Below are 22,018 nucleotides of genomic sequence, written 5' to 3'. Positions count from 1 at the left end.
CCGATATCATTCATACGTTTTGACATAGGACTACGTCTGTCTTTTCTATATTCGGGTACACTTTGAGAAAATACGAGACCGTCACGGAAATATGATAGATTTTCAACGTTAATACCTCTGTTTCTCAATGGATTTCCAATATTTTTGGACAATTCAATCATAGATGAGTCAACACTTAATTGTACTTTTTTCTAAATACAGATTTTCAATTATTTATTAGTGAAATTTGGTAAACAGTTTAGAAATAGTAAAACAACCAATCCCGTACATGCAGCGCAAGCACAGACTCCAAAGTCAAGCGAGTTCTCACGCAGAGCGGACGGAACGGAGCGGACACAGCAGCACGAAGGTGCTGGTAGCATTTTCATTGGAAAACCATCGCATTGGTGGTGGTAGTCGGCGTGGTTGTTGCAGAACAGTCAACCTCATCAAACCGGCATTTTAAGTGAAGAAAGGGTGATTACAAAAAATTGGCGTCTGTTGCGATCCCGCACCACCAGTGACGATGCTGAAATTGTATTCCAAATGGTGCCATCTTGCTGAAAAGTCATCGAGTGGCCGTTCGGACAATTACAGCACGAAAGGAAGATCCATAAAGTACGTAGCGCAAAAAAATTGGCGACTTTCAACCCCCCCATCCATTGGCGTAAATATGGGGGGGCTAGGGGGGGCTTAGCCCTCCCTAGAAAAAAATTAGCCCCCTAGGATTTGGTAAGTTAGTTAGCAGTGATATCAGTTTTCAACATATAGCATAATGAATTACCGAAAATACTAAAGAGTTATCTCTCATATTCACTCTATCATACTTAATGCAATGAGTGGAAGAAAAATTAGCTTATTTCTGAATTCAGAGAAAGATTCCCATCAGCATCTGAGAAGGATTCTCATCAGAATCCGAGAAGAATTCTCACTTCAATCTCTAAATAATTCTATTCGGAGTCAGCGAAGTGTTCCAATCATAATCCAGAAGAATTCCTACTGGATTCTTTCCAGTATTGTTAAGCAATACCCTTGGGAATCTGTGAAAAATGCCCTTCCATGAAGGATTTGCTTTAGAATCTCTCGTTGATTTGCTCCGGAATATCTCCAGATTCGTTTTAAGATTGGTTTAGGAATTCCTTGACAAATGATCTGCGCTTTGGTCTCTAGACGATAAGGAAACCGGCTGACGATTAGCTTCGAAATCCCGCGAAGAATTGCTTCAGAATCATTCGACGTTTCGTTTCAGAATACATCGACGGATTGCTTAAGAATTTCTCATAGATTTTGTTCAGAGTCCCTTAACGAATTTTTTTTTTGAACCATTCGAAGATTTGCTTCGAAATCCTTTGATGATTTGCATCGGAATCCTTCAAAGATTTTCTTCAACATCCTTGGGGAATTCCCTTCGGGATCGCTGGAGGATTATTTTCGAAATAAATGAAGGATAAACTCGAGCAAATCTTCGAAGTCCTTCGACGGATTGCTTCGGAATCCTTCGACGATATGCGTCTTCATCCCTGGAACATTGCTCATGAAATACCTGGAACCATCATATCGAAGTTCCTGGAGGGTTTTCGACGAAATCCCTGGAATATTCCCCTTCAAATTCCTGAAATATTCCCGTCGAAATTCCTGGTGGATTCCCTTCATGATCCCTGGAGGCTCCCATCGGTATTCTTGAAGGATTCCTGTCGAAATATCTAGAAATTCCCATCCCTGGAAAATTCCAGTCAGGATCACTAAAGGATTCTCATCAGAATTCTTGGAAGATTCTCGGCGGAATCCATGGAAAGTTGCACTATTTTTTTTCATTTGAGATAGATAGAATATTTATGAAGTATGCAAATATATCCACTGCCTGACGCTAGTCGAGCGCAATTAAACATATACTGTGAGTTGTGCTCACACGTGCACACGTGCACGTGCTTGAGAAAAGAGAATAATATGAATGAGTGTGATTGATCCGCAATTGCCTTAGGTGGTTGGACTGCATTTGTCACATTACCGCTGATAATTTGATGAGGTGTTAAAATGTTCGAGAATTTTTGAAAAGAGGGTCAATTTCGAGAAAAATATAAAGGGGCTATAGCCCCCCCTAGGCATCGGAGGTAGTTACGCCAATGCCCCCATCGTCACGTTTTTTGTAACCAACCTCTAGAGGCGTGACGTACTATGTGGATGGACCCGAAGTGAAATTTCAACGCAAGGTTCCCAGTTTAGTTATTACAGTAGAAAAGCGCATTAGGGACAGAAACTGGTTCTTCTCAGGATCAGCATTTCCTGGATAGAAAGGGTTGATTGCAAAAATGGATTGTTTCGGTGGCATTGACGTGGTAGCTTAGTTGCTGTTAGTTATTTTCTTTCATTCGAACAAATTTATTGTCTCATCACCCTGCGATGCGCGCTCTGGTTAGCCTTGCATAAGAGGTAAAATACCAAAAATAGAACTAAAAATTAATATGTAAAATACTTCAGACATAACATGCTTAGGTATTTCAATACCAAGCGAATAATAATTTGTGATGTTAGCATGTTATGCTTAAAATATTTTACATATTATTTACGGTGTTATTTTTTAGTATTTTACCTTTTATGTAAGGCTAGTTCATACCATTTTCTGTTATCAAGGTCGTCGCTCCTGCTCGGGTGACGCGCTGATGGGTAGCTTTCTGTCATCGCCAAACTATTAATTTTGGACTTTGATGAAAAAACTTGGATCTTGGATCAACCTTCCCTTGTGTAAAATAATGGTACTGCAAAGAACCAATATTTTTCCAATGATGGAACTTTTCAATCCCCAACTTGTGACCGTTCATTTTCAGGTCACAATAGAATATTTGGTGGAAAGGCCAGTTAGTGGTTTAGCCCGAATAATAATTGTTATAAATGTCTGTGTTGTCATAAATGTCTGAATATTGAATAAATGTCTGTCTCCACTTAATGTATAGTGTTTGAGTGATATTTATTTTGTGTTCAGTAGCCTTTGTTGGTGTCTTCTTAGTTGTTATTTATATTGTTTGTTTCGTTTACTCTGACCTTAGTTTATTTATTTATTAATATATTTATTTATTTATTTATTTATTTATTCATTTATTTATTTATTTATTTATTTATTTACTTATTTTGTGCATTTAATTATTTCTTTACTTATTTATTCATCCATATTTTATTTATTCAATTGCTTATTCATTTATTTTCTTTGTAATTTTTATTAATTATTGTGCGGAAACAACACAGGATTTTGTTTTTACACGATTTTTTTTCGCTTGTATTTTTGATCGTGTGACTTCAATTTGCCACCAAACTCTTTGCAACATGTTTCAAAAAATCCAGAATAAATCAAAGAAAAATCACATGATAATTAAGATACGTTAAACATTTAGGATGAGTGGAAAATTGAGAAAATGTAAATCGCGTAAAAACAAAATCCAGTGTATATTAAATTGTTAATGCTTAGCATGCAGCCAGTGTCGGAGGAAACATGTAAATTAGTATAGGATATTAACCAAAATATTTTATAGTGTAAGGTTCCTGTTAGTGTTCGTGCATTCATCATCGCTACTACTATCATGATCATCTTCTTGGCCGCCATCACCATCGTCTGGAAATTGCCACATGATTGACATAACATTAAGGAGGAGGGAATATAAAAAAGGATTTCCCAATAGGGTAACTCTCTTGTATAATTAAAAATCCGGAGGAGTGAAGATAGAGTGTCGGTTCGCGAGATAGTTCGTCAACATACTGTCCGCGAAGTTTTTAGTTTTGTGTTTTAAATGAAAGTGAAAGAGCTTTCCAAAGTTAATAAAATTAAAACTTACAATCTAAAATGACAAACGAACAAGGTGTTTTCGTTTTTTTTTTTTCTTGAGCAAGGGTAAACGGAAATCTGCAACCAGACACCTGAGGAGGTACTCAGGTAGTGTGGGGATGGGTATGTCATGTAACTCTTACCCGATCCACTAAAACCAAAACCCTTTCGCCAGTCCGTACCCCCGGCCCGCAATTAAGCAATACATCAGGGGGGGACTATTGAGAACGCTCACGCCTATGCTAACGCACTTGACATCAATACACACAACATCGACTTCAAGGGTGGCTACCTCACCACCCGTCGATCGCAAGCTATGATAGTAACCTAACGGTCCGTATCATAATCTCACGTTGGAAACGAGCACCCCGACAACAACCACCGCGCGTGAACCGCAATGACCTCTATATCTACATATTGAGGTCCCCGCAGCCCACCCGCGACATGTTGGTTGTCGGGGTGAGCAAAGTGTTCACTGCATCACAGGGGCCCTTACTGCACACGTTGGTTTTGTTCAAGACGCCACCACCGCTGCAGTTTCGACATAACCTGTTGAGATGCTGTGTTCACCGCATTCCATATAGCTTCCTCCCGGCACATCCTCTCGACGAGGTTGTCCGGGGTTGTATCCATACCACTAATAAGCAGCATGGCATTGCGTTCTATCTCGAATCGCGGGCATGCGAACATCACATGCTCTGCCGATTCTACCTCACCTACACATTCAGGACACTCCGCAAAATCTTCGAAGCCAAACCTGTGTAGGAATTTCTTAAAGCAGCCATGTTCAGACAACACCTGTGTTAGGTGGAAGTTGCCTTGACCATGCTTCCTATCAACCCAGTTGGACACAACTGGAATCAGTCTGTGGGTCCAACGACCTTTGACTGCGGTGTCCCATGCTCTTTGCCATTTGAGCAGCGAAGCTGCTCTCTTGACACGTCGCACTTGCACTGAGTCCCTTTCGTTGTAGCACTCCACATCCTCCTCTAAGAGTGTGTCGATCGGCATAATTCCAGCTATAACGCACACCGCCTCATATGATATGGTGCGATATGCGTTCGCGACACGTAAACACATCAGCCGGTGTACTCTGATCAATTTCTTTACATTGTACTCGGCTTTTAGTGCTACGGCCCATGCCGGCACGCCATAACGGATGATAGACAATGCTACGCCAGCTATCAGCCTACGCACTTGACTATGCACCGCCGATCTGTTGGACATCATTCGTGATAAAGATTTTATCGCCAATGAAGCCCGCTGACATGCATAATCGACGTGGCTCGTAAAATTGAGCTTATCATCGATCATCACGCCCAGATGCTTGAGAGACCTCACGGAGTTAACTGTGCAGGTCCCTACTCTTATCCTCACCTGTTGCAGCCCATGACGGTTATGCACTACCACGACTTCCGTCTTGTGATGTGCAAGGGACAACCGCCTCGAGTTGAGCCATTCCTCCACTCTGCCAATCGCGTATGAAGCCTTCAGTTCGACTTCGTCGAGAGTGTCTCCTGTTACCTCCAGCATTACGTCATCCGCGAAGCTTTCTATTTTCACACCGGCCGGGAAACTTAGGCGTAATACTCCATCGTACATAATATTCCACAGAACCGGTCCGAGGATCGATCCCTGTGGAACACCCGCGGACACTACGATCGACTTTTGACCAGCATCAGTGTCGTATAACAGCACCCTATTCTGAAAATAGCTTTTCAGTATCCTGCACAGGTAATCCGGAACTCTCAATCGGTGCAGGGAGTCAGCAATTGCTGCCCAGCTAGCATTGTTAAACGCGTTTTTACATCAAGTGTAATCAACGCGCAGTATCTAATACCTCTTCTGTTTAAACCTCTCGCTATCTTGGCCGTATCCGTTACCGCTCGAATTGCTTCGATGGTAGAACGGCCCTTACGGAAGCCATACTGGTTGCTAGATAAGCCACCAGCACACACTGTATAAGCCGACAATCTATTCAGAATGACCCTCTCTAGCAGCTTTCCAGCTGTGTCGAGTAAACAAATTGGTCTGTATGCCGAAAAGATCCCCGGCTGTTTGCCAGGCTTCGGTAATAGCACCAATTTCTGCCGTTTCCATCGATATGGGAAGTTTCCTTCGTCCATGCATCTCTGGAGGCAGCTCCTGAACATATCTGGATTGGCAAGAATGGCGTGTTTAAGGGCCAGGTTTGGAATACCATCCGGGCCTGGCGCCTTATTGAGCTTAAGTTTTCTTGCGGCTACGATAAGCTCTTCGTTAGTCACTAGCGGTACCACGTCAACTGACTCGTACGGAGTAGCGGGCCTGTTCGATGATTCATGCCTCGGAAACAACCCGTCGACTATTTTGGCCAACATCCCCGGAGATTTCTCAGGTGGCGTGGTATTGGTCCTAGCCATCACCATCCTGTATGCATCTCCCCATGGATTGTCGTTTGCCATCCTGCACAGCCGCTAGAAGCAGGCTCTCTTACTACATTTGATCTCGTAGTTCAGAGCTCTGCTCGCTGACTGGAACACCCTGCGTCTCTCGACCTTATCAGCGTCTGTTCTGGCACGTCGCAGCCTTCTCTTTGCTCGAAGACAGGTTCTACGAAGGTCTGCAATTGTGTCAGTCCACCAGTACACAGTTTGCCGGTTTCCGGGAGGTTTGGTCCTCCTAGGCATCGTCACATCGCATGCACGGGTTAGTACATCGATTAACTCGTCGCCACTTAATCTCGTTGTTCGCATCTCCCATCGTAGTGATTCCTCCAAGAGTTCTGGGTTGAATTGCGAGGTGCGCCATCCTAGATCGGCTTTGCCGATCCGCCTTGTGGTTGCTACGGGGTATACCGGATCATAAAACGAATTTCCTGATGATCGCTGGAGTTATGCCCCTCATGAACCTCCCATTCTGGCTCCACCGTCCATCCCGCGCTGCAGAAGGTCACATCGATGCATGAATCACCGTTCGGTCCCCTGAACGTTGGCACTTGGCCTTCATTCAGCAGGACTACGTTCAATACCGCTAGCGACTCCAGCAGGGTATGACCTCTGGCGTTTGTGTACCGGGATCCCCAGTCCACTGCCCACGCATTGAAGTCGCCTGCTACAACTAACGGTTTTAAGCCAGTTAGTTTTGCAGCAAGAATATCTACTACCCTAGTAAACTGCACTATACTCCACCTGGGAGGACAGTAGCAGCTACAAAGTAAACACCGTTTACCTTTGCTATAACGAAACCCTCATCATCAGGTGATGATACTATCTCCTGGATGGGATATCGCCCGCAAGTCCAGATGGCCACCATCTGAGACTTATCCGCAATCCAACTACCATTACCGGCAGGGATGCGGTATGGATCGGACAGCAAAGCTACATCAGCTTTACACTCAGTAACCGACTGTTGTAGCAGCAATTGAGCCGCCTTGCAGTGGTTCAGATTCAGCTGTGTTACCTGCGTATCTGGATCCTTCTAGAGGCCGGACAAGCCTGGACACCGGTGAGGTGTCTGTTGTCTGTACCCGGGGGACAGATCAGACACCTTGGTGCAGCCTGACAGGTGCGAGCTTGGTGGCCTTCAGCTCCACACCTACGGCATAGCTTACTGCGATCAGGTCCTTTACAGTCATAAGACTTATGACCGTTGCCAAGACACCTGAAACAGGTCTGAAGCGGTTGGCTTATACTTAGCGGACATACCGACCAACCCACTTTCAGTTTAGCCTTATCCATTACCTTTTTGGCCTCAGCCTGAGGTACTTGGAATGAGGCAACCTGCATTCCTCATGAAGCTTTTGCGTAACCGAACCGTAGATTCCTGGATCTCGATATTGCACTGATCTCTCAGTGCGTCGACCAGGTCTCTAGCCTCGGTTACTTCATCCAGCCCCTTGCACTGGATGTTCGAAACTGGACATAGGGCTCTTACTTGAACCCCATCGCCCAGGACTTCCTTCTGGGCTCTACCCTTCTTAACAGTGGCGCGTATCGCTCCGCCTGCCGCTTTCTCTGCCGCCTGCTGCCGTTGCCTTCTCGCCTTCTTGGGATTCACGACCTCCCTCCACGGTAGATCTTCCTCCCGGCGAGCTTCAGTGGTCCTCGATGGTGGAGGCACTGGGTTCACCGGCTTGGGATGGCCATTCTTCTGCTCGACCTTCTTCCTTTTCTCTGGCTTCAGGCTGCGGACTTCTCGACAGCTGCTTTCAGGTTCGCCTCCTGCGTAACCTTACTCAGCTTCAGGGTCGCCCCTGTTACAGCCATCCTTTTGCGGAGTTCCTCGACCTGGCTCTCCGCCAGTCGTTTGCCCTCGGACAGGAGACGAATTTTCGATTCTGCCTCCTCTTTGTCCTTATCCGCCTGCTTCCGCTCCTTGACAAGTTTGCGGAGCTCTCTCTCCGCACTCTTGCTGGCCTCTAGTAGGGACCTCCACTCCGATTTGGCCTCAACTACTAGGGCACAGAGTGCCTGCACAGCAAGTTTCAGATCCTTGCTGTACTTAACCCGGTTGTCTAGGAACGACATAATCACGTCGGATACCTCCGTGACTACCTCCATCGTGTGACCACCGCGTTCTTCGTGGTTTGCCATCACAGATTTGATGACGCGGGTCAGGGTGGGGCCGTCCATCTTTACTTCAACCGGCATCTCCTCAGACCCTCCACGGGCTTCTCCATCGCCTTCCCCCGGCGATCTTTGGGGAGACCTTTCAAGGCCGCTACGTCTGGTGAAAGGGTTCTCCTTACCACCATTCGCCTCACCTGCATCCCTCGGCGTTTTGTGTTTTGTGTTGTTAGAATTCATCGCTGTTGGGTCCCCCTTGCGGATGCTGTCGAATCCTGCTGGTGTAGTCGCCTTCGCGATCCCATGGTTATCTATACATACCTTGCGGCATGCAGGAAGGCCATGCGAGGATTGACACTTTCGTGTTCAGAGCCAGATCAGCGCTAATCAGGAAAAGCATCTGAGTTTACTCCCACTCAGCTGCCAGCTGAGCGACAGGATTGTACCGCGTGCTACAAGGCCCGCCACGGTTTTAGGGGACGGAAGACAGCCTGGCCATTAGCCCATTCGCCGTTTCAGGTCGGTGTCACCCGGCCTTACTAAGAGAATAGAATAACCAGACTACCAGCCCTCGCGTTCACAATATCTCAATATCCAAAAACAAGACCAATAACATGCAACCAGTATACCATAATCAGGATCTTACTGGGATCAATCCTGATGTGCCAATGGCACTCCCTGGGCTTGTGCTTTTGAAGCGGCACACAGTCGCTTTGATAGAGTCTGCTTACGGGCACTTATGGTTTTTTGGGAGGGATTTTAGCAGAGCCCACTGCTAAATCCCACCACGCTCTAGGCAGTTCTCCCTGACTCACAGACAGCTGGGGAGGGGTCGTCAAGCCCTTGGACATGGTCCCTGCTGCCCCAAAACGAAAAAGGTGTGATAGAACTATAATAATAAAAAAATCACAGTCTAAAATACCATTAAAATGTATCATCTAAAGTTAAACTACTCCTAAAGTACGGATCATCATGATCCGATTGGAACTAACGATTGGAATAGTGCATCAAGTATTTCAAAGTTGATTCTGACCGCGCTAGTTTCTCGGTGATTATAAAACCGTACTTTGGAATCAAGCGAGCAAGTGGTGAACAGTAGACTGCAGTGTAAGAAGTGGCTAACCGGAAAGTAGTGTGAATGAAGAGCAATGGTATCTGACAAATCTGTGGCTTTCCGGCCTCTATGGGGTGCAAGCTCGCTTGATTAGCCACTATGTGAAAAACGCACAGGAACTTTGGCCTCCGTCACCATAGGCCACACCAACATGTGAACGCTTTCTAGCCGAATCAATAGAGAATTAATAGAAGTGATTCCATGTGAATAGGCCAAGAAGACCTTTAGAAGAAGAATAGCTGTAGCAGTTTCGAATTTCTTTGGAGGAGACGTTTTGTCCTGTAAGCATGTCAACGTTTCCTGCATCGGCCGCAACGGTGAGCTCATGATAGAGAAAGAAATAAAATAAAAATTTGAATCAAAAGTTTTCGGTTCAATCTATTTTAATTATTAGTTCAGTATATGTATGGCCTCTTAACCCTAACTGTTATTTGAAATATTTGTTGTAAAGAAAATCTTGTTTTCCGCCATTTTGTTGCTGTATGTCCGCCTTGCCACCAAATATTAAGGGAAGATTATCCGGGAGAACTGAAGTAAAAAACGACCCTGAAGAAACCCGTTTTGAGGACCACTGCTCCTATGGTGCTACCATTACAGGGACTTTCAACCGGTTTCCACAAAGTTTCACTCGATAAAAATCGTTTTCATTTCCAATGACTAACAGAAACAAAACCAAAAGTCAGAAAATTTCTTGTCGACGACAGCCAAATCGATGAAGACGCCACCTTAGTGGTGAATTTCATTTGGCTGTTTTAGTTTTTGAAATGGCGCATTATTAAAAATAATGGATCTTTTCAGAATCGTCATTGTCGTTTAAACGGATAAATTCGAAAATTTAAGCCGCGCGGGATATCGGGATCATCATCAAATGCTCAAATGATAATATCTTTCCAGAGTGCTCTTTGATTAGGGATAATATCTTTGCACAAGCAAAGATGATTTCCTGTGCTCAGATGATATTGCAATGCCTGCACAAAAGTCAGTCAAAAAGCCGCTTGGTGCGGTTTGGCAGAACCCCGACCAAATATGTCACAAATGAATCTTGTAGGAAAGTTTATTTTAGTCCCGATTGCCGCCAGAGCTCATGTAAACGAGAATTCACAATAACTTTCGTTCGAAAACGCATTCTAACGTATAGACGAATATGGTTTATTGTCTTGATAATAAGATCAGGAGATGGTTCCAAAGTAACAACACATGATTCCGTTGTTGATTGATTCCTCGAAGTAATTTGCATTATGTAGTTACGATCTTCATGAAACTACTAACTTTATCATGATGGAGTTTGGTTTCTAGTTTCTACTTTTACTTATCATATTAGAACTTTTGAAACCAAGTCCACCTAATCATACATTTACTTCTACCAATTCCGTAGAAAGACAAATCCCTACCACGCATGCTTTCAATCTCGTTGTTCGAAGCGAATAATCTACTCGCACGCCACTCTCTGCCCCCACACCGTACACCGAACCGCGTGTGCAGAACGAAAAACTTTTTTGCAAGCAAAGAAAGACATCCAAGTGTCACATTGAGATATCATTTCATGTGCAGCAGTGCCCATTCCGAGTCCAGCCGACTGCCGCTGGACATTCGAGCGAGCGCCGGACGGACGTCCGCCGGGTGGATGGAAACTTTTTCTGCTATGGCAAGTGCCTACCCCGAGATGAGAAGCGACACTGCAGACTGCAGTGCCGGTCAGTGCGGGACGAATATAGGGGAGATTGGAAAACGGTGAGTTATTCCGAGACAGAGCGTAGGAGCTAATTGTTCACACATGACTAATCCGGACACGCTGGTTCCGGTCAGCTTCTTGGCAAAAGTGTTACATTATTGTTAAGAACGGTTTCCGATTCCCCTACAGATAGAAAGTATAAACTTACCTGTTAAGCAGAACTGTATCATTTTGGCGATTAAACATAGTTGAACGATAAAGTTGCACTTGGCGTTTCCATTAAAAAGTTTCTTCCCTCGTTCGCTTGGCTGCTTTGCTCTGAATGCTACAGTCGTCGTCGTCCGCAGCAGCACGGAGCTATTGTGATGACCGGTCCTGCTGGTGTTGCCGGCCGGTCGTCACCAGACGGGGCAAATCGTTGCTGAACTGCAGTCAACGAGCACTACTGCTGGCGAGTTTCACTCCACCGGTTCGCAATGGACGTTTTCTGTAATGTGAGTGAAATAGATAAAGGGAAAAAGTGCTACCATTATCACAAAGTTTGATTCAATCGGGGTGAAATTTCTGTGATAAAGTTGATTCTTCATGGATTTATGGGGGCAACGGGATGTTAAAGTTCTGGGCTTTCTTGGGCGATCTCTCGGAAGGCGGAGGCTTATAATCGGGTATTTCAATAAAATCTTTGAAAATATGTTTTAGTAATTGCAAACAAAAATAAGAATAAACATTTTCTACAATGCTTGATTTTATACAAAATCATAAATTCCATTATGCGAATTGTGTGTAATTCTTATTTTTGTTCGACATTTGAAGCTTTTTCGGTTCAGAAACTTTATCGCATCGTAAAGAGTTTTTAATTTTTTGGCTTGAATAGTTCTGTCGGAAACTTTGTAAATTTGTCTAGAATTTAAACTGAGGAAGTCACATCGAAATAGTCGACTCAACATTCAGTCAAAAGTCATTACAAATTCAAACATAATTATTCGCAGTGCATACAGCTGATCCTACATTTAACAACTTTCTTTGAAAATGGAATGGATTTGCCAACGAAGCTTACAGCCTATGATTATGTATTACAAAGCATCATTTCTCGGTAATTGATGCAAGGCCAACCAATCAACTATAGTAGGTAATACTATTCCAGTTAAAACGATTGAACTTCCATAAATTCCTGTTAACTGCAGTCTGCCTAAACCGTCTCACGCAGAGGTGAGGCGTTGCTGTTTATTGTCCCAGTACCGGGACCCGATCCTTCCCGCTGACGACGGGCAAACCACGCACCGACCTTCGCCGCCTCGGTGAACAATGTTTACCCATAACAAGCATTGCGTCCGACCGCAAATTACAATGACGGTGTCGTTCGCCTCGGTGATAATGACAACCTTAATGGAATGAATCAGCATCGTTTGATACACTGCATATTAAATGGCCACCGCGTTTCCTGCCCGTCCCATCATGACGATACCTTCAATGCAATGTGCTTCTGCTGGGTTTGACCTGCACCAGGGCCCATGTATTACTACCGTGGATGTAGGCTGGGCTGCGGTTTTGCTACGTGTATTACCGCAGCGAACCAGGACTTCCGAGGTGATTTTAATTTTGAATGATGGCTAATATTAATCGTGACCATGTTGCTGCGTTAGCAGACCCTGGCAGCTGCTTTCCTTTCTGAATCTCGGGTAAACATTAGTGCTCGTATCGGACCTCCACGTATTCGGGTGACACCGACACTGTTTACTTCATGACAGATCTGTACACATTTCACAAAGTTGTGAGCAGTTCGGAATAAGGGAGAGCTGTCGACAATTCAACGTGCAGAATCGAAAAAGATGATTTACAGACAGTCCTTAAATACAAAATCAATGCCACCATTATAAAAAAGTTTTATTCAATCATGATATTTTCATGATTAAGTTAATGATTTTGATCGTCGATTTTTGATTTTTGAAAAAGTTGAATGTCCATTACATTAATATCGCATGTGTTGCGATAATTTCCCCTTAACACGCTGTACAATGCTTTTTCCTTTAGATCTTTGCTAAAACATTCAAAGTTAATATTATTATGGCTTTTGAGTAATTCAAAGCGAAAGTAAACATGATGAGCCTCTCTTTTGGACATTCTAGGCATTTAAAAACCAGGTGAGAAGTGATCTTATATTTTTGTCCAAGACAACTTTGCTTTAAATTTAAAATAGAAGGCTCTTCAAGAAATCACTCCAAACGTAATCCTAACCTAACCAAATCGAATAGGAATCAAATGTCCATGTGTATCGTTTTTTCGTTGTCATGTGTGCCGTTTTCGAAAAAGTGCTGAATATCGGCACACATGAGAACAAAAAACTATAGACACTTTCGACCTTGAAAAAGTTCGAAACGGTGGGCATAACAAAACTTATCGTTTTGACTGAAACAAATCGGATTTTCTTTTGTATAAACTCTTTGTATCTCTTTAAATCCAATCCAAATCCAATCCAAATCTAATTCAAATCCAATCCAAATCCAATCTAAATCCAATCCAAATCCAATCCAAATCCAATCCAAATCCAATCCAAATCCAATCCAAATCCAATCCAAATCCAATCCAAATCCAATCCAAATCCAATCCAAATCCAATCCAAACCCAATCCAAACCCAATCCAAATCAAATCCAAACCAATCCAAACCAATCCAAACCAATCAAACCAATCCAAACCAATCCAAACCAATCCAAACCAATCCAAACCAATCCAAACCAATCCAACCAATCCAAACCAATCCCAAACCAATCCAAACCAATCCAAACCAATCCAAACCAATCCAAACCAATCCAAACCAACCAAACCAATCCAAACCAATCCAAACCCATCCAAACCAACCAAACCAATCCAAAACCAATCCAAATCCCATCCAAACCAACCAAACCAATCCAAACCAACCAAACCAACCAAACCAATCCAAACCAATCCAAACCAATCCAAACCAACCAAACCAATCCAAACCAATCCAAACCAATCCAAACCAACAGAACCAACCAAACCAACCAAACCAATCCAAACCAACAAAAACCAATCCAAACCAACCAAACCAATCCAAATCAAACCAAACCAATCCAAACCAATCCAACCAATCCAAACCAATCCAAATCCAACCCAAACCAATCCAACCAACCAAACCAATCCAACCAATCCAAACCAATCCAAACCAATCCAAACCAATCCAAACCAATCCAAACCAATCCAATCAAACCAATCCAAACCAATCCAAACCAACCAAACCAATCCAAACCAATCCAAACCAATCCAAACCAACCAAACCAATCCAAACCAATCCAAACCAATCCAAACCAATCCAAACCAATCCAAACCAATCCAAACCAATCCCAAACCAATCCAAACCAATCCAAACCAACCAAATCCAATCCAAACCAATCCAAACCAATCCAAACCAATCCAAACCAATCCAAACCAATCCAAACCAATCCAAACCAACCAAACCAATCCAAACCAACCAAACCAATCCAAACCAATCCAAACCAATCCAAACCAATCCAAACCAATCCAAACCAATCCAAACCAATCCAAACCAATCCAAACCAATCCAAACCAATCCAAACCAATCCAAACCAACCAAACCAATCCAAACCAATCCAACCAATCCAAACCAATCCAAACCAATCCAAACCAATCCAAACCAATCCAAACCAACCAAACCAATCCAATCCAAACCAAACCAATCCAATCCAAACCAACCAAACCAAACCAACCAAACCAATCCAAACCAATCCAAACCAATCCAAACCAATCCAAACCAATCCAAATCTAATCCAACCAATCCAAATCCAATCCAAACCAATCCAAACCAATCCAAACCAATCCAAACCAATCCAAACCAATCCAAATCCAATCCAAACCAATCCAAACCAATCCAAACCAATCCAAACCAATCCAAACCAACCAAACCAATCCAAACCAACCAAACCAATCCAAACCAACCAAACCAATCCAAACCAAACCAACCAAACCAAATCCAAACCAATCCAAACCAACCAAAACCAATCCAAACCAACCAAACCAATCCAAATCCCAATCCCAAACCAATCCAAACCAATCCAACCAAATCCAAACCCAAACCAATCCAAACCAATCCAAATGCAATCCAAATCCAACCAAACCAATCCAAACCAATCCAAACCAACCAAACCAATCCAAACCAATCCAAACCAATCCAAACCAATCCAAACCAACCAAACCAATCCAAACCAACCAAACCAATCCAAACCAATCCAAACCAATCCAAACCAATCCAAACCAACCAAACCAATCCAAACCAATCCAAACCAACCAAACCAATCCAAATCCAATCCAAATCCAACCAAACCAATCCAAACCAATCCAAACCAATCCAACCAATCCAAACCAATCCAAACCAATCCAAACCAACCAAACCAATCCAAACCAATCCAAACCAATCCAAACCAATCCAAACCAATCCAAACCAATCCAAACCAATCCAAACCAATCCAAACCAATCCAAACCAATCCAAACCAATCCAAATCCAACCAAACCAATCCAAACCAATCCAAACCAATCAAACCAATCCAAACCAATCCAAACCAATCCAAACCAACCAAACCAATCCCAAACCAATCCAAACCAACCAAACCAATCCAAACCAATCCAAACCAATCCAAACCAATCCAAACCAACCAAACCAACCAAACCAATCCAAACCAATCCAAACCAATCAAACCAATCCAAACCAATCCAAACCAATCCAAACCAACCAAACCAATCCAAACCAATCCAAACCAATCCAAACCAAACCAACCAAACCAATCCAAACCAATCCAAACCAATCCAAACCAACCAAACCAATCCAAACCAATCCAAACCAATCCAAACCAATCCAAACCAATCCAAACCAACCAAACCAATCCAAACCAACCAAACCAATCCAAACCAATCCAAATCCAATCCAAACCAATCCAAACCAATCCAAACCAATCAAACCAACCAAACCAATCCAAACCAAACCAATCCAAACCAATCCAAACCAACCAAACCAATCCAAATCCAAATCCAACCAAACCAACCAAACCAATCCAAACCAATCCAAACCAATCCAAACCAATCCAAACCAACCAAACCAATCCAAACCAATCCAAACCAATCCAAACCAACCAAACCAATCCAAACCAATCCAAACCAATCCAAACCAATCCAAACCAATCCAACCAATCCAAACCAACCAATCCAAACCAATCCAAACCAATCCAAACCAATCAAACCAATCAAACCAATCCAAACCAATCCAAATCCAATCCAAACCAACCAAACCAATCCAAACCAACCAAACCAATCCAAACCAATCCAAACCAATCCAAACCAATCCAAACCAACCAAACCAATCCAAACCAATCCAAACCAATCCAAACCAATCCAAACCAATCCAAACCAATCCAACCAATCCAAACCAATCCAAACCAATCCAAATCCAATCCAAACCAATCCAAACCAATCCAACCAATCCAAACCAATCCAAATCCAATCCAAACCAATCCAAACCAATCCAAACCAATCCAAATCCAATCCAAATCCAATCCAAATCCAATCCAAATCCAATCCAAATCCAATCCAAATCCAATCCAAATCCAATCCAAATCCAATCCAAATCCAATCCAAATCCAATCCAAATCCAATCCAAATCCAATCCAATTCTTGGGCATAAACAGACGGGCCCTAAAAGAGGTTGCGAGAGCTTTAAAGATTCTGATGCATAAGAAATATTTCACCTTTTGGAAAAATAGAAAAAGGATAAGGGAGCGCCATTAAGAGTCGGTGTAAGCCATTTTTCGAAGGCGGAGCCTTAATCTACAAGTGACTTCTCAACAGGTCTGTTCCACTTCTTATCATTAGCTATGTAGTAGAAAGACGTGCACTAAACAAGGACTCGTATACCACAAACATAGGAAGTGCGAATCGTGTCCATCATTGCACGAAAGAAAATATGTTTTTTCTTTAATTTTTCTAGGTGTGGGTGTCGGACACTCCTTAGAACTATAAAAGTCGTAATAGACGAAAATGTTTTTCTGAAAGGCTCTGATTAAGGCCTATCACGAAATACATTAGCCCAATGAGCACAGTAAATAATTGAATGCCGATCATGCGAAATTGATTTGCTTGCGGGAGCACCCGATTTGCGATGGACTGCGCGTTCATTCATTTTAGGCCAATGTAAATCCGGGAAAAGGAATTTGTATGCGCTCGGGTTCGCATAAGTCCATCTGCGGCACCACATCCACACGTTCCTATCAACATCATCAATCGTGGGTTAATTATGATTGCACGTGTGCCGTGGCAAATGATCCCGAAAACGGGTCACCGGGGAAGGCGACTGCTGCTGGCTGGTGCGAAAAAACCAAGCAAGTTACGATAGGTCCGTAATGACCATTAGCGTGCACGGAGAGGTGTGTAGGTTCGGTCTCCAACGCACATCGAGCACCAAGCTGGAAGCCAATTAACACACACCACACCGGTCCGGTCCGGTTCGGCCGGTCAGTGGACTTTCGGGGGCCAAATTGCGTTATATGAATCCATGGCTTATGATTTCGCCGAACCTGAGAGGAGGGGTTAGTCGGCGTTTATATTATCAACCCCCAAGGACGGCCCAGGTTGGCGACAGCTGCTAGTGATATTAATTATGACGGACGAGTGGCCTCTGGGGGACCGGTCTAGGACGATGATGATGTTGGATACCCTTGCCGGTAGTGAGTTAGGAACTTTGTTGGCCCTTTCGGGATAGTTGCTCGGTGTTGCGAAACCAGTTTATAAATGAATTTAGTGAGTGGGTGTGCGGTTGAAAAACGACTGTTGATTCTGAGTGTAGGTGGGAGTTTCATATAAATGCTTTAATATAAATTATGATAACAAATATTGCTAAGATTTCGCTGATGTTTTAGATAGATATGAATTGGTTTAAATTCATTCTCATCGCAACGCTCATGATGAACGAGTAAATATGACGGAATAACTAGTGCAATATTGATTTACGTAGAAAGAAGCCGTATATCGGGAAGCGCTACAAAAACACTTTCACCTTGGAAAGGTATTCCGGTATATAAAAAAGAATTCGTATTGCTCTTGATTATGTGCATTCCTCCATGTAGCGCACATGTTCCAAGTCAGTTGCATTTGCAACTTCTTGGGCCAATAGCCTTGGAGTGACTGCCAGGCGTCATACAACATTTTCTTAGAAGTACCAACCGTATCTAATGTTCTAGTTGACCAGGCCCACCCAAGAACCCATTTTAATTGACAAAAAGACTCAGAGGGTAGATGTGGTCGAAACGGGATTTGCAGCTTCGTATGCAAGCCGCATTATGGAGGCGGAATCTTTCGGAGATTGAGTTCGCTCATTTTGCTGTCGGTGGAATCCAAAGGGAAGGGAGCGGTGACCACTAGTTGTCTGACTCGTGACTTCGGAAGAGATCGAGGTTTTGGCAGCTGCTAGACTTTTCAGCAGTGGAAGGACCGATATCGGCCGCCAAGGAGGGGGAAATTTCCGGAATGTTTTGATCGTTGAGCGGGGGAGTAGATCTCTGTCTTCAACGGTTTTTGGTAAAGAATATCTTGTGGATTTCTTGTGCTTTTCCCGGGAAAACGCAATCGCACAATAGATCGATTGAACATTTATTCAACGGGCAATGCCAGTGATGTCGCACATTGTTTGATGATCGTGGGGGGTAAGCGATCGGGTCCCGGTCTTTTTGATGCGTCAACTGAGCTGAGAGCTTCAAAAATATCCGCATTGTTGAAGCAACCGGAGGAAGCCGGACCGATTACGACGCGACGGGAGACTTTCAATATAGCGTACACCCAATGGAGCAGGATTGTCTTCATGTATCTAGCGGAAGAAGCTGGCATACAAATTTGCTGTTGCGACAGGTAATCGTGCGATAGGTGTCGTCAACTGGGATATTGGTCGACTCGATTGTAGATCCAAAACGATGAAGAATCATTTTTTAAATTTGCTTGAGGACTTTCCAAATACTTACAGAATCGTCAATGCAGCTTTCGGGTAGGGTCGGTGTACCGGTAATAGCGATATTAGTGACAGGTCTAAATTGTTTAATTCATATATATTGATAGGAATATATTTTCTGTGATGTAAATATATTGGCAGAAAACTGTTCTTCTTTACTTTTCAGGAAAAATTATGTATGATACTTCAAAATATTGTTTTCTTTAAAAAATCGCTTCCTACATTAACTGGTACATGGACAAGTAATAGTGGCACTAGCTAACTTCTGTTCCTATAATAGTGAATCCCATTGGTTTCTTATGAGATTCACTATTATAGGAATGCCTCACTATTATTGGTACAAGGGAGACAAAAAGTTAAGGAAAAATTATGTTTTCGATGTTTTTCCGGAAAATTTGTAAACTTTTTCGCACACATTCACCTTTTTTGAGAAAGCGCTATTGTATGAAGTAATTTGTAAGAATTCAAATGCACTACATCTAGCGAAAATCGCGTTTCCACTATTACCAGATCTCTCCATCCTCCAATGCGCCCTACGCTCGCCAAGTCGTTCTGTCAGGTCAGTCCACCTCCAGTTTCTTCTGTAGCCCGTAGATGGCCCGACTTCCACAGATGATGCGCCTTCGTATTTCACGACTACCATTGTTATCAGTCGTCAGCAAGGATTCAAGATAGACGATTTCATCGACCACCTTTAAGGTATCCCCGTCTATCGTAACACTGCTTGTTACGTTTAAGGTCACTCCTGACGGAATCCAAGTTTAAAAGTGCTCGCGTTTTCGGGGGCACACCACTCGATACGGAAGCAACGCACAACTGTCATTTTTATTATTTCACGCATGCTGCGACGCAGCAAAGCTAAATCAACAAAAATGACAGTTGTGCGCCGCATCTGAATCGAGTGGTGTGCCCCCGAAAACGCGAGCACTTTGGAACTTGGATTCCGTCAGGAGTGACCGTTTGTCAGCAGTAATCTTTTTGAGAATCACAATGAACGAGTACACTGAAATTGGGATGCGGATAACGCATCAACCGTCACTTCAAATGCACCTCAGCGAAAAAGCCCATTCGTGAGGCGGCGCGTCAAACGTCAAAATAATCCGTTCCCACACACCACAACAACCGGGGGAAAGAAACCAACTCTTTTCCGGTTTCATTTTGATCGGCATTGAAAGCGACGATCGGCAGCGATAGACAACAACTTTGCCGTTGTCGCGAAAAAAAAGTGCCGTGCGTGATTGTCAGTGCCGTGAATAAAAGTATCTACGCGGGTGATAACCATTTCCCCAAACGGAAAAGATCTGCCTGATTTCTCCGGGTTTGGCGCTTGGCATCAAAACGCCACATTAACCTCGCCACGAACGACTGCACCTACGGAAGAAAGGCACGTGTGAGATTGTGAATCGTTCTCTACCACTCGCAATCGAGGCAAAAATCTGGGTGCGATCGGATCTCGCAGGCAAAGGCGGAAGTTTGGACAGTCAGCACTCAAAAAGCACAATACTCGAGGTAAGACGACTGAATGAAAACTGGAGGATTCGAACTTCATCAAGTTTTTACGAAACAGGTGGTTCCCTCCAGTTTTTTTTTGCTTTGTGTCCGCTCTGGTAGTTCTGCTCTACACGCAACCGGAAACTCGCAATATGCTTCCCATGCGGGCCCTGTCGCGCTCGGTTCCGCCCACAAGCATGTACTTTGTCTAACACCACCAGTCCAACTTTTGTTGCTTCACGTTTCAGGCGGGTATACAGCTATTTGTAAATTTTCGGCCGACAATGTCCATGTCATCCGCGAAACAAATAAATTGGATCTGTTGAAAATCGTACCCCGGTATTTGCCGTGCCGTGAATTCTGCCAGTACTAGAATATCTTTGAGAACTCCTGAAAGAAATTTTTGAAATTCCTTCGAAATTTCCCTCCAGGAATTCTTTTGCCATTTCTTTCATATCTTCCCTCGGTTCCTCCGGATGTTTTAGCAATTCTCTAGACCTTCGGCATTTCCATTGAGCATTAATTCGGGAATCTTTTCAGCAATTTACGCACATTACGCAAGGGCTCTAGGATCCTGTGCGGCCATACTGGGTTGATTTTAGTTTGATTTCAGGCAGAGTAGTCCTGCTAGACCAATTGATCTGTACTCCAGAACAATTTGAAGAACCTATAACATCTGCATCTATAACATCTGGGCTTTAGCAAGCTGGGTTGATTTCCGTTATGAAGTTCTTTTGAAGCGGTACATTTTACTCATATTGAATTTGGTAAATCAAAATTCTCCCAATTTTGAATGACAGCATACGTACTCCAGCTGATCTTTCAAAAAATGAGGTTCCCTAGAAACATAACAAACTAGCAAACTAAAGGAAATTCGATAAGATGGATGATACAACCGAGAAAGAATTGGAATTGTTATTCTAAATTGCTTAGAAGACGCCCGGGAACTTGCTGTTTGAAATCATGGCTCTAACGATTTCTTGATTGCAGTATTCGATATGATAACCAGGAACATGTACTTTCCAACATGCAGTTAGGTTAAGGATTTCCTTAATACAAGTTCCATACAAATTCTTGCACACTTGTTCATTTATCTAATAAAACGATTGTGATGAAATTTGCATAAAAAGTTTTGCCACAACGCACAAATGTACCATGCGTCTCCATACGCTTTTATGCTTATATGCTGCTGAACAGTTTTCAAAATCCCTATCTCTCGTTTCCCATGGGAGGCCTATTTCATAGGTCAAGAACTACGAATGCAACACACCAGCATCGCGAATTCAAACTTATTTTTTTGGGTTTTGTCGTTCAGTGTTATCAAAAGAATCCGCGAAAGAATTTCCAAACAAATGCCAACCTAATGGAATTTCAAATTT

At 43.2% G+C, this 22,018-nt stretch overlaps 1 protein-coding gene across 1 annotated transcript in view; it reads right to left on the bottom strand.

The window, feature by feature from the left end:
- LOC134209636 (uncharacterized) overlaps nt 1–22,018 on the bottom strand; it is a 164,224-nt gene that overhangs the window by 8,173 nt on the left and 134,033 nt on the right. Inside the window, exon 2 of the mRNA XM_062685630.1 lies at nt 11,335–11,613. Coding sequence (XP_062541614.1) covers nt 11,335–11,356 — 22 coding nt within the window. The 5' untranslated portion in view covers nt 11,357–11,613. The remainder of the gene's footprint in view (nt 1–11,334; nt 11,614–22,018) is intronic.

The sequence above is a fragment of the Armigeres subalbatus genome, chromosome 1, assembly GCF_024139115.2.
Source record: "Armigeres subalbatus isolate Guangzhou_Male chromosome 1, GZ_Asu_2, whole genome shotgun sequence".
Classification (NCBI taxonomy): domain Eukaryota; kingdom Metazoa; phylum Arthropoda; class Insecta; order Diptera; family Culicidae; genus Armigeres; species Armigeres subalbatus.
This window is presented reverse-complemented; position numbering and strand designations above follow the sequence as displayed.